This window comes from Erpetoichthys calabaricus, chromosome 1 (assembly GCF_900747795.2).
Source record: "Erpetoichthys calabaricus chromosome 1, fErpCal1.3, whole genome shotgun sequence".
NCBI lineage: Eukaryota > Metazoa > Chordata > Cladistia > Polypteriformes > Polypteridae > Erpetoichthys > Erpetoichthys calabaricus.
This window is the reverse complement of record NC_041394.2, coordinates 311,967,131-311,979,528: the sequence shown is the minus strand read 5'-3', so window position 1 is coordinate 311,979,528 and position 12,398 is coordinate 311,967,131. Positions and strand designations below refer to the sequence as shown.

General features: G+C 36.3%; 1 protein-coding gene across 1 annotated transcript; it reads left to right on the top strand.

Annotated features, from left to right (window-relative positions):
- The first annotated feature begins 1,089 nt into the window (after positions 1 to 1,089).
- Positions 1,090 to 9,742, top strand: LOC127526657 (podocan). The gene is made up of 4 exons (XM_051922608.1): positions 1,090 to 1,235; positions 1,726 to 1,803; positions 4,959 to 5,697; positions 8,574 to 9,742. The coding sequence occupies exons 1-4, from the start codon at positions 1,199 to 1,201 to the stop codon at positions 9,658 to 9,660; spliced, it is 1,941 nt and encodes a 646-aa protein (XP_051778568.1). The 5' UTR covers positions 1,090 to 1,198; the 3' UTR covers positions 9,661 to 9,742.
- Positions 9,743 to 12,398: the final 2,656 nt, after the last annotated feature.

The following is a 12,398-nucleotide window of genomic DNA, read 5'->3' as shown; positions in this document are numbered from 1 at the left end:
AGTATAAACACATTTTCATTGGTTGAAAAAAAAGCATTGTGGTCAACACTAATTTTCAAAGGAAGCAAGCAGTCCTGTATCTCAATATTTTGTGTAGATGAGGTACCAATCAAAGCAGTCTGATTTTCAAAGCAGGTGACAGGTACATTTTGTAGACAGTCAACACAATAACCTGAAACAGAATTAATAAGGAAATGTGCCTTTTCACTGATCACCCTGGTCTCAACAAAGGGTGCCTATTGCTGCTTTATCTATTGCCTTTTTTTACATTCAATGTTTACCTGTTTTTTGCCTAAGAGAAAAAGAAAACCACCCCATTGTACAAAAAATGTTCTCCCTCAAATATCTGCATACACCCATGCCATAGACTGTATGAGTGGCTGCTTAATAGCCCAAAGACTTAGTGATAATTCTGTCCCTGAGTTGTCGAGGTTGGAGGTAACATTTGTGGAAGAATGGAAGAAGGAGAAGTGTGATTGTGCCAAATGGCTGAGGTCTTCAGTAATATGATACGCTTTTCTAAGGCAGTGTGTATTAAATTTGCCCTGGAGATAACATAGCTCAGTAATATTCTGAACTGACTGGAGCACCCACTGTAGTGCATTGTGGTCCTGGGCTGAACAGGTACCATATCAGAATGTCTTGCAGTAACAGAAAACAGACTCCACCATGAAGAAGTGGGTGAACATGAGAGGGCAATCGGCTTTTTTGATGTTAACTGGATGTGTTGTGTCCACTTCAGGTCATCACAGACAGTAAGAAATTTAAAGGAGAATAACTATTACTTTCTTCTAGGACGACAACAGTGCTGAAGAATTTAGAACCATTCCTGGATGGAATTGCATGAGACAGAATATTTGACACCACAATGTTACAGTTTCACCCCAAATGGCCAAGTGATTAAGCAAACAAGAAGACCTAAAAGGTCACAGTCGTCAATTTTACCTTTTGTGAGTTTTTTAAGCTAGACATTAGATTCTTCTTCATAAAGATTGTCCACTGCTGTTATTTACATGTGAAAATTCTTTTGAGCACCAGAAACTATTAAAAGAGCCACAAAGTGTCAGCACGTTGTGGAGAATAGTGAGACACTGCCAGGGCATTACTCATTTATTAACAAAGGGAGAAAGAGATTAGAACTCCTTTAATGTTCACAATCTAGCGGGATGAATCTGAAAACAACATGGAAGGAAAATGAATGAGACACAATTCTGCAACAATGCAAAGAAGTGCAGGTAAATTATTGCGTATTTGCTTCTTACTTTCTATTTTTATGTTCTCTTAACGGGTGTGATAACTGGTACAGTGGCAGCGTTTAATGCTACACTCTCACAGCTCATGTGACCTGGGTTCAAATTCCCACTTGGTCATTTTCTAGGCAGACTACAAATGTTGTCCTTATGTCTTTGTGGGGTTTTCTTTATGTACTTTGATTTCCATTAACATCCCAAAGACATGCATGTTATATATATATATATTATATATATAGTGTAGATGTTCTAACCAGCCCTGTGATCAGAGACAATTTTAGCCTTATGCCTGATGTTTTCAAGATAGGCTTTGACACCAGCATACTCGGTTTACCAGGTTTTGAAATGTGTTATCTGAATAGATGCTTTAGCTGTCTTTATTAAAAGATACTGACTGTTAAACTTAAAGTTATGTTGATATATACAGTAAGTAGACATGTTTTGTACAAATGTACTTCATTCTTTATCCTTGCAGAAGCCTTAAAAATGAATACTGTAATCATCACTTTGTGCATATATCTGCTTCAAGTGGGGTCAAATATCATTCATGCTGGTAAGTGGCATCACGAAATCTTGCATGATTAGTTGTTAATACCATTCATCAGTTTCACAAACTGGCTTATCCAAATGCAGGAATTGATAAAAAAAATATCATAGGTTAAATGTTCATCCTAAATGCTGGCATAGTTCTTATCAGTGTTCCATAAACTCAATGTCCTCTATCACAATGCAGATTCTAGAATCTCAGAAACCTGCACAGGGGTCAAGCAGTAATGCCTGTTTCTGATCCAATAATCAAATGCATCCTAGAAATTTGCTTTCTTTGTCCTAACACAAACCAATGCCATACCTTTTATTTGGGACTTAATCTACTTTGTTAATCCTACTTACTCCTACAGAATGGTTCACCTTCCAGCATTACTAAAAATATAACATTCACAACCTGACTTAAACCAGTTTAGTGTTATGAGGAACCAGAGCATTTCCCATTAATAACAGATACAATTCAAGAATGAACCCTGGCAAGGCAGCAGTTGATCACTATTTTAGAGTGGCCTGTTAATCTGACATTCAAGCCACAAACTGAGTCAGAATTTCTCTAAAGATAGAGAATTGAAAAGTGACATTCAGAGAGCACCTCCAGATGCCAGCATCAGCTGATAGAGATCAATATAAAGATAAGCTGGAGAGGATGCTCCTGGAGTTGTTACTTCAAGAACACCAGAATGGGAAAAGCTGGCCATACAGATAGATGTGCTGTAGAATTATTATTATTATTAATCTTATGGCATTACATTAAAGGATAGTCAGCTTTAAAAGCTGGCATGACAGCCTTTCTACATAAATTAGAACATGGAGCTCAGGAGTGTAACATGTCTAAAGGTTTTCACAATCAGGTGAGGTGAACTGGCATTGTTAAATTGGCTTCTCTGTGTGTGTGTGTGTGGGTGTGCGTGTGTGTGTGTGTGTGTGTGCGTGCGTGCGTGTGTGCGTGTGTGTGTGTGTGTTTTTCACATTGCAATCAATTGGTGACCTGTCCAGGAATTGTTCCTGCCTTGTGCCCTGTGCTTACTGGGATAGGCTCTATCTTCCCCATGCCCTGAATAAGTAAGTTTAGAGGATGGATGGACAGTTTTCAAAATGAAGTCTGTTTGGACCACCTGGGGTCTTTTCAAGCATATCCTTGATAACCAGAAATAATTCCTGGGATTGATTTATAAGTAACCTATTTATTTAAAAATGTACACGGGGAGGATTGTGTGCGCAGTAGTGCATTTTTAGTGTTATGTTTTCTCGTGTGTGCAAATGCCTGAGCCACACCATCAAAATAACTCTGTTAAAATGGTGAGCAGCAGGATATTCTTTGCCTTTTGTTAATTTGATACTTTTGATATATTTGATAATTTGAATTTTGTTCTTGTGACTATGATTAACAGTTCTGTTTAATTGATGTTGGGGTGGGACAATAAGGCTAACCATCAGTATGCACTGCATACATTTTTATTATTCTAATATTAATAACAATGAGTGCATTTATGTATTGGTTTTACATTCACACACTCACACTTACATACACAATGCACAATTCAAATTAGTTCAAGTTATGCTTAATATCTTAATAATAATTTATTAATTCTGCTTATGACCCCCGTGCTGTTCAATAATTTCAGTATTTTAATGTGAAAATAGCCATCCAACATAAACACAAAATGTAATGTTGAAAGATAAACAGAGAAGTTTGAAGTACATACAACCTGCTACAGGGATGCCGGTCTAGGATGCAGAGTTTCAAAGAAAAAGCCAAATCTGAAACTGGCAAATAAAAAGGAAAGGTTAAAATAGACAAAAGAACACATACACTCGAAGATGACTGGAAAAGTGCATTATGGTAAGCATCCCAGAGTCATCTTTACAGATGACACTGATATTTAGCTTGTATTTAGGGAAAATGAGGTCCTGTAAGGTGTTTGTTTCTCAAACCAAATACTTTGATGTCCTTATCCTCTTGTGCAGTTGTATATCTGGGCCTTTGCCATCTTTCTCTACCCTGGTTAGTTCCTCTTTGTCTTTTTCTCCCAAGACAATAATAGACACCTTTGTAGGAAATCTTCAGTTTTTTGGTAATCTTTCACATGGAGTTACTTTCATTTTACAAAAAAAAAAAAAAACAGAAAAAACACAAACAATAGACTAACATGACTAACATGTTATGAACCCAGAACTGAACTATACAATCACAAGAGTTTCTCTATTAACTAATTAGCATTTAATTTTCACTAATTAAGGATATGCTAAAGGAGTTGACCATTAGGATGCTGAAGGTAAAGGCTGCTGAAAATGAGGATGTGCAGTCTTATGTTTCTCTATTATAAAAAAAATCTTGGAAGGAGACGACGTGATTTTCTCGGAAGACAATTTGACGTCCCGCGAGAGACACTTTAACGTCACGCGAGACAAGGCAGTGAGATAAAAGGACAGCTGCTGTACAGACTTTTAAATGATCGACGTGCAGCACGACAAGCAGAACATGCAGCTCGCCAGCAGCAGCAGAAAGACAGCAGTTGATCAGACCGCATCTGCTCAGCGTGCATTGAGCACCCCCCCCCCCCCCCTTGACAACGCGAGCAGCAGAGACGCGAAGTAGCTAGCACACAGCACACCCAGGGGGAGGGATGGGGAAGGGGTGGGTGAGCGAAGCGAGCAGGGAGCAAAGCCCCCTAGTGAATAATAAATTTAAAAAATTGTCTTTCCAACAGTAACAGCCATTTGAAACACCAGGAATGTCTATGCTGTGCCTTTAAATTGATTTAATAGTATCTTGATTAGAAAAAAAATGTAAAGTTCCATCAAAAACAAGAACATTCCTGGGTGTATACGTATACTGTGAATATATATATATACCTGTATATACAGTGTATATATATATATATATATATATATATATATATATATATATATATATATATATATATATATATATATATATATATACACATACACTATACAGTATATATTCTATACTATATATAGTATAGTATATATTTATATATACACTGTGAATATATTTTACACTATATATACACTCACTCACCCACTACAGGTATATATACAGCACACATACATTACATATACATGTGTATATATGTAGTATATATTCATTCACACTCAAACAATATTCCATTTTCTGATTTATCTCTCTCTTTGCAGATCCTAATACAAAATTAATAAACAGTGAAGAGCTTTCAGAAAATGTATTGAGCTCACCATCAACTGCAACTAAAGCAACTGGATCACCATTATTAACAGTGACAAGCAATTTATTAAACAGTGATGTGGATTTAAATGCATTGAAGGAACTGAACTCCTCCCATGTTTCACTAGATCATGTAGAGCCTAGTCCAGTAACTACACAGACTGATGATTCTAACTCAAGTAATAGAGTCATGGCTACATGGCCACATACCCAAATATTCACTACAACAAAAGAAACTCAAATTATGAAAGAAACAACTGCAGTTCCAAAAGAAGGTTTTACCACCTTAGGTGTTTATAATGTGATTATGGCACCTTCTAAACCAACTTTAAACTTAGACTTGCCACCTAAACAAAGTGAGGTCAGAGTTCAACCAGATCTTGAGATAAATCTTGCTCCTTCACGTGCTGGTAGCAATACATCTACCTTTTCAGAAGTAGGGAAACATTCAAAAGAAGATCAAAATAAAGGCTTTAAAATAAAAGTAAAGTCTAAATCAAATCTTGTTAAAAAGGCAATGGGAAAACAGACAAAGGTAACTTCTGTAAATAAAGGAAAGGAAATGACAAAGAAGAAGAAAATCAATGCAAAGGCTAAACTTGTTAAAACAAAGATAAGCAACAATGAAGAAACGCCTCATTTCCCATACTTCAAGGACAATTACTGCCCTCCCGAGTGTGCTTGCTATGGAAAGTAAGTTATATGTCTACTGTATTCTCCACAAAAAACATTTCCTTTTTTGTTGTGCTGCAGTTGCATGCTACTGTATGTGTGAAAATGTGATGTTGAAAGGTTCACACCTAAAAACGCACTTCTTCACATTGGCTTTTAATTCTTAACCTGTGTTATTCCCACTTGCTTTTTGCTATTTCTCTGTTTTATTGGGTCCCCTGACCTGTTTTTAGTGTCTCTGTTTTAATTCTCTCTTAATGTTTGTTTTTAATATTTTGCTTTTAGTCTTGCTTGTTTTAACTGTACAGCGCTTCGGTCAGTTGTAATGCTGTGTTTTGAAGCGCTTAACAAATAAAAATGGTATGGTATGGTATGGTTCTGGACAGAAATAATCCTAGTTAAACTTATTTTATTCAGAACATTTAATGCACTCCATTATCATAAAGTACTTTACAGAATAATACATTTTGTTGTCTATCTATCTATCTATCTATCTATCTATCTATCTATCTATCTATCTATCTATCTATCTATCTATCTATCTATCTATCTATCTATCTATCTATCTATCTATCTATTGTACTACTTAATAAATAATTTTTAAACTTTGGAGTACAAGTTTAAAATACAAGAGTGAAAGTTAAGTTATACTTACCAGCAGCATTTAAAATATTTTTGTCTTTTAATATTTTTGTAAACATTAAACAATTCATCATTTAGGTTGTGTTGGTAATGTACTGCTTGCTTTAAATGTAGGTATACTGATCTCAAAGAAATGTGTGTATTTAGGTGGAAGCCATGTGTATCAGTTGCTTAGGACATAATGGAGGATATTTGGGTTTATTAATACTGTATGTCTCAGACTGGACAAAGATCATGTGGGTAGGTGCCCTTACAGTAATATTTTTTACAGGGAAATTTTGTTGTTAACCTCTATATTTAGAGGCTGTCTTGGTGAACTGCTCCTTTAAGTGCTACAGGGAGGTCAGAGGTGCAGCAACCATTTAAACATCTTGGGCGAGTTGTCGTCAAAGAAGTTCTGGGCCTTGTTTTGAATATAAGACAAACTATTCAGCACTGAATGTATACAATACTATTTCACCTTTAAAATTTGAATTTTGTAGTTTTAGTGTCAAGCCCAGTATTTTTTTTTCAAGATACACTTTTCTGTGCACACAGGATTAAAAATTTAGGCTGATATACTCAAAGGCATTTCGCATTTATTAAATAGTCCCTAAATCTCTAGCATAGTATTGGCATGGTAGGGGGCCCTGCGCTGTTTTTTTTACCAGAAGCAAATAAAGTCAGGTGAAGCTAGTGGGAAGTCCCAATGCATGTTTTCTTTCATTTTGTTACTTATATAATCATATGCGTGCTGGAGAGAAGACATTCACTAGAATAGCTTGTTTTTTTTGTGGTGTTATATGTTCGTATAGGCTCCTTCTTCAAGTTGTCATGTGAGGAATTCTTGGAATAATACAACTTTGCAGATGCTTCTGAGAAACACACATTGGTGTACAACTGATTATGTGTCCAACGCACTGAAACGAAGAAGCTGTTCTGACCATACCACAAAGGTAGTCGTTGACATTGTGCATCGTGGATTTTGACCCTGGATGGGTGTGTCATGAAAATCATCGTGATTTCAATGATCTGCAAGCTACTTTTTCATTGTTTGTTTTACTCTGACTCCTCGCATCATTTTTTTCTTCGGCCTAGATCGTCAAACAGGTAGCTCTTGTTCCTGCGTCACCATTTCTGTCTCATACACATCTGCCAGTGCTCATTGGTCAGCTGCAGGTTCATCAGCTGGGAATCATCATTCACTGATGTTTGACCTTCTGTCCCAGTACTTCTCCTAGTGAGGGGTAGACAATGGCTTAGTGGGAACATCTCCCCACTACTCCCTCTTCTTGTCCTTAATGGGGTGTTGACCCCATACTCTGTCTTACCTCAATAACCACAACCAGTAGATTCCTTTCTCTGCGTCATCTGCTAGCTCTCAAGCAGTCATTCATAATTTTGACCCAAACACTACACAAGAAGGTAGATGGTTGCAAAGCTGACATAATCCCTGCATCCAGTTTCCACAGAGTAGATGGTTGCATTCCCACTGGCCTCTTGGCATTCGGCTGACATTCCTTTTTCCCAGGTTATGGATAGTTCTCAATGGTGAGGGCCCTCTGTCCACCTGTCTACTACATCACGATGTCAGTGTTCATATGTTTAATAACTTCTCTTTGTTTTTAAACAAGTATTTGCTTTTTTCTACATAAATAATGTTGCAGAAGGATTTCATTTTCCCTGTGTCAAGCAAAGTACTTTTATATCTGCTCAACCTGAGGGTCATGGTAATTCATGGGTATAGAAAAGATTAGGTGCCCCAGGGATCTGGTGCTGGGCAGCACTTAGTTCTCTGTGTTATTATGTAAGTATTAGCCCTGGCTATGTTAATAAAATGTAGAGACAGCAGGTTTTAATCATATAATTTATTATTTGTGAGTCTTGTTTGCAGAACAAAAAAATGTGTAGGTGTAGGTGTAGAAGAGGTGCTTTACACATCTCTGTCCACTTTAGCAGATAATGAGTTTGGTTCAAGGAAATTCATGACAAGGAGAAATAAAAACCCCTTAATTTACTAAATTTTTTTCCTGAGTAAATTCTAGTGTATTCAAGTGAAACACCATTTTACAAACATAACTTAAAATTCTTATGGAAATAACTGAAGGGATGAAAATAAAACATTTTTAATGCTGTATCCATTAGTAAAGTCATATCTGTAAATTGTGCATAGCAGCCTCACAGTAAAGGTTCATCTGTAAAGTAAGATGGGGTTTCTTTTTACAGATTGTGACAGCTACAGTATATGCTTAGCTCAGACTGCTTTCTTTTTTCAGAGTGGTGCAGTGCTCGGATAAAGGTATACATAAAATCCCATATGGAATTCCATATAATGCAAGGTACGTGCTTCTCATGAACAACAAGATAGACTTCATCCAACTGGATCTTCTGAACGAATACTTGTCCTTAGAATTTCTGGTTCTCAGCAACAACCGCCTCACTGATGAAGCCATAGAGGGTGCATTTGAAGGGATAGAGAAGTTGACACGACTTTTCCTAGATGACAATTTTTTGACAAGCATCCCAGCAGACCTGCCCCCATCCTTGGAGGAGCTTAGACTGAACCACAACAATATAAGCATAATGTCAGAAAAGGCCTGGTCCAGATGCCAAAATTTAAAAATCATCAGCCTTAACAATAACAGCTTAACAAATGACTCTGTTCTCGCAGGAGTCTTTGGTTCCCTCTCACGCCTACGAACGCTGAGTATCAATTACAATCATTTAGCAAAGGTGCCAGAGAAGCTGCCGACCAACCTGAAGGAGCTGTATGCTGAAGGAAATCAGATAAGTGTTATATCAGACCAGATTTTTCCCAATATCTCTGACTTGCTTTTCTTGGATCTCAGCTCTAATAAGCTCAAAAATAAAGGGATCAATAAACATTCCTTTCGTCATATGATAAACCTTGAGAATCTCAACCTTGAAAAGAACCTTCTTCACTCAGTACCAAAGCATCTTCCAAAATCTTTAAAGACCCTCATACTCAAAGGTAACAAAATAGTGTCAGTAAGTAAGGATGCATTTTTGAAAATGACAAATTTAGAGCAACTTGGGCTCTCCCATAATAAAATCTTCAAGGTGGCACCCTCAGCATTCAAGGGCTTGTCAGCATTACACCATCTGGACATTAGCTACAATTATCTGGCAGAAGTACCTCATTGTCTTCCTATGACAATGAACTCTATTGCTCTAAATAATAACCTAATTGCAAAAGTCCCTAGAGATTCATTTTGTAATATGAAGCATGTTCAGAGTTCCCTAATTCTGATTAATTTACAGTATAACAACATAGATATGAGAAACATCGATATCAAAGCATTCCGATGCCTCCGTGGCTATCAAGTGGTTCATTTTTACTAGTGCAAATTATGGGCACTGTGGCACTTTATTCTTTAAATTATTGTATTTCTGTCAGAAAGTTGTTTCTGAATTTGTTGAGACTAACAGGTTTCTTTTGCAAATACTGTTTCTTTTTTAATTATTAATTAATTATCATTTTAATTATTTTTTGTTAATTTATATGTATCAATTGTATTGATTTTTCAATAAAATCCACAAAGGATAATGCCTCAACTGGATGTTATTGTACGAGGAAGCACATTAGTGCTGCTTGCTGCATTACTCCCTTCAGTGGTTTTTTGATTTCAGGTTAAAGCATCCTATATTTGGTAACTGAATGTGTGTGAATGGCACTTCCTTGTGGATTTTATGACTCCACCACAGTGCTTTAATCTTAAAGTAAAAACTTATTAGAACAAGCCATTCATCTCAGTATCTGTTAACACTAGAATCCCTGAAGCATACAAAAAAACTTGTAATCCCGGCCCACCTTAAATCCCTTCGCACTTCTCCATCAGAGTCTTCTGTTTTTTAAATGAATCTATCAGCCTGCTGTCCCATCCCCCACCACAAAAAAGGTTATAAACAAATCAACCTCCACCCCACACTGGTACAACAAATAGTTCTGAACAGGCATCAGCCACAGCGTTGCTTTTGTGAAAAGAATGGAGATAAATGCCATCAACTCAGAGAGGAAGAGGCAAGTTCATTGTACCACATGAACATCACTGAGAGAATAAAACGGAATAAAACTGAATAATAAAAAAACAAGCACTAACTTTTACAAGTAGTGAAAATTTACACTGGGTACTTCAGACTCAAATCAATTGTATTTTTTATTATATTATAGTAATAATAATAGCAGCTCACTACTCAAAACACGGAGCGCCCAGACTCAAACCACGGACCCTTAGGTTATAAGGCAGTGGTTCTTATCTCTGCACCATTTAAGAATACATATAAACTCCCTATCGATTGACATTTGAGCTTGGATTTTAACTCACTGACAACAACATGTAAATCAAATGTTTTTCTTTGGTTATATTCTTGAATAAAAGTGCACGTGTTTATTTGATAAGTCTTCACACATTACACACTTCACGTCATTATTAGTATAACATGGAAAAACTTTCTGCTTTAGGTATGTCTTCATCTTATACTTACCCAGATCTTTGTAGACACGGAACACACATACTGTAAAATGCATGTATTCCAAATAATGATATACTATATTATTTGCCCTATATAACTGCAGATCTCACACGCAGATAAGGAGCCTTGGATTGAGCTGGGAGACCTTTTTGCTCGAGTTGAGATTTGTCAATAGCAGGCTGCTTGCTGCTTGTGCTGTACAAAACAAAAGACACTGATGGAGAGGTGCGAAGGAATTTAAGCTGGGCCGGGATTATGAGTTTTGTCATAGGCTTCAGGGATTCTAGTATTACTTGAATGTGTCCAAAATAATACTGTATCTATTCCAGATCTGACAATCCCCAAGTGCTGGCATTCTATGTGTACAATTTTGTGTGCATTTTAACCTTTTTTCACCTTATTATAAAAATTACACTGAATAAGTTTTTTTTTTGCTTCCTGATAAAGTTTTGATGATTATGATAGACAACTTCATGCTGAATATAAACATAAAGGCAGATGGCTGCATCATGTAAGAGTTTGGAGAAACACAAAATTAACTTTTATTAAATTTAGTGTGTTTAACCACTTAATGATGCTGAGAGATTGCATAAAAATGTTTTGCTGCTGATATTTGTTTAGCATTTGATGCTTCTTGTTTCAGTGTCTATCAATAGTCAGCCAGCATTGATGAATTCCACTTGCCCTGCCCTTATAATGCTGTTCCATCATTGCAATGTCTTGCTGAAACCTGTCACTATGTTTGTCACTGACTGCATCAAGATTATCAGAGAAGAAGGCCAAGTCTAAGTGCAGAAAACACATCTTTTGCAACATGTTTCACTTCATAGTTTTGTATGCTTGAAACATGTCAACCAGCTGGACATAGTTTGGTGCTCTGTAGTTGCCAAGAAAATTCTCAAAAATATTCTTGAATGTCTTCCGTACGATTTCCTCCAGCCCCACATGCAGATCTATGAAATGCTTGTCATTGATGACATGTCTGATTTGAGGATCAACAAAAATGCTTTCATTAATCTGGGTATCAGTTATTCATAGAAACATCTGTCTCAAATTTTGAAATCTTTCAATCTTCTTGATCATCACTCTCATGAAAATTTTAATCAGTTCACGTTGCATATGAAGAGGAGGCAAAAATATCTATGTTGGGTCAATAAGTGATTTATATGTGACACATATTCCCTAGAATCAACTGATTATGGCACAGCAAGCTCTTTTTAATGTAAGAGACACTTTAGCATGCCTGTCCCATTCACAAATGAAAGAACGGTACTTGGAATATCACCATAGATGTTTCAGTTGTAGTTTTTTAACTGTGTTTGTATACTTATAATGTGAAAGGTATCACAAAACTAGGGGATTGCAATAAAACAGTTTGCAATAGAAAAATTTAAATGTGATTTTTGATCAGCATGAAAAAATCCATAAATCTTTGTTGTCCAATGTTATCCTCACTTTTTCTCTTCATACTGTAATTTTACATCTTTCCAGCATACTCTCCTATCAGCTACAGTTTTCTTAGTTTTAACATTAAATATGTTAATAATTCAGTCTTTTTCCATACTATAGCTCCTGTCATTTATTCCTGAACTGTTAATTGGTAGAAA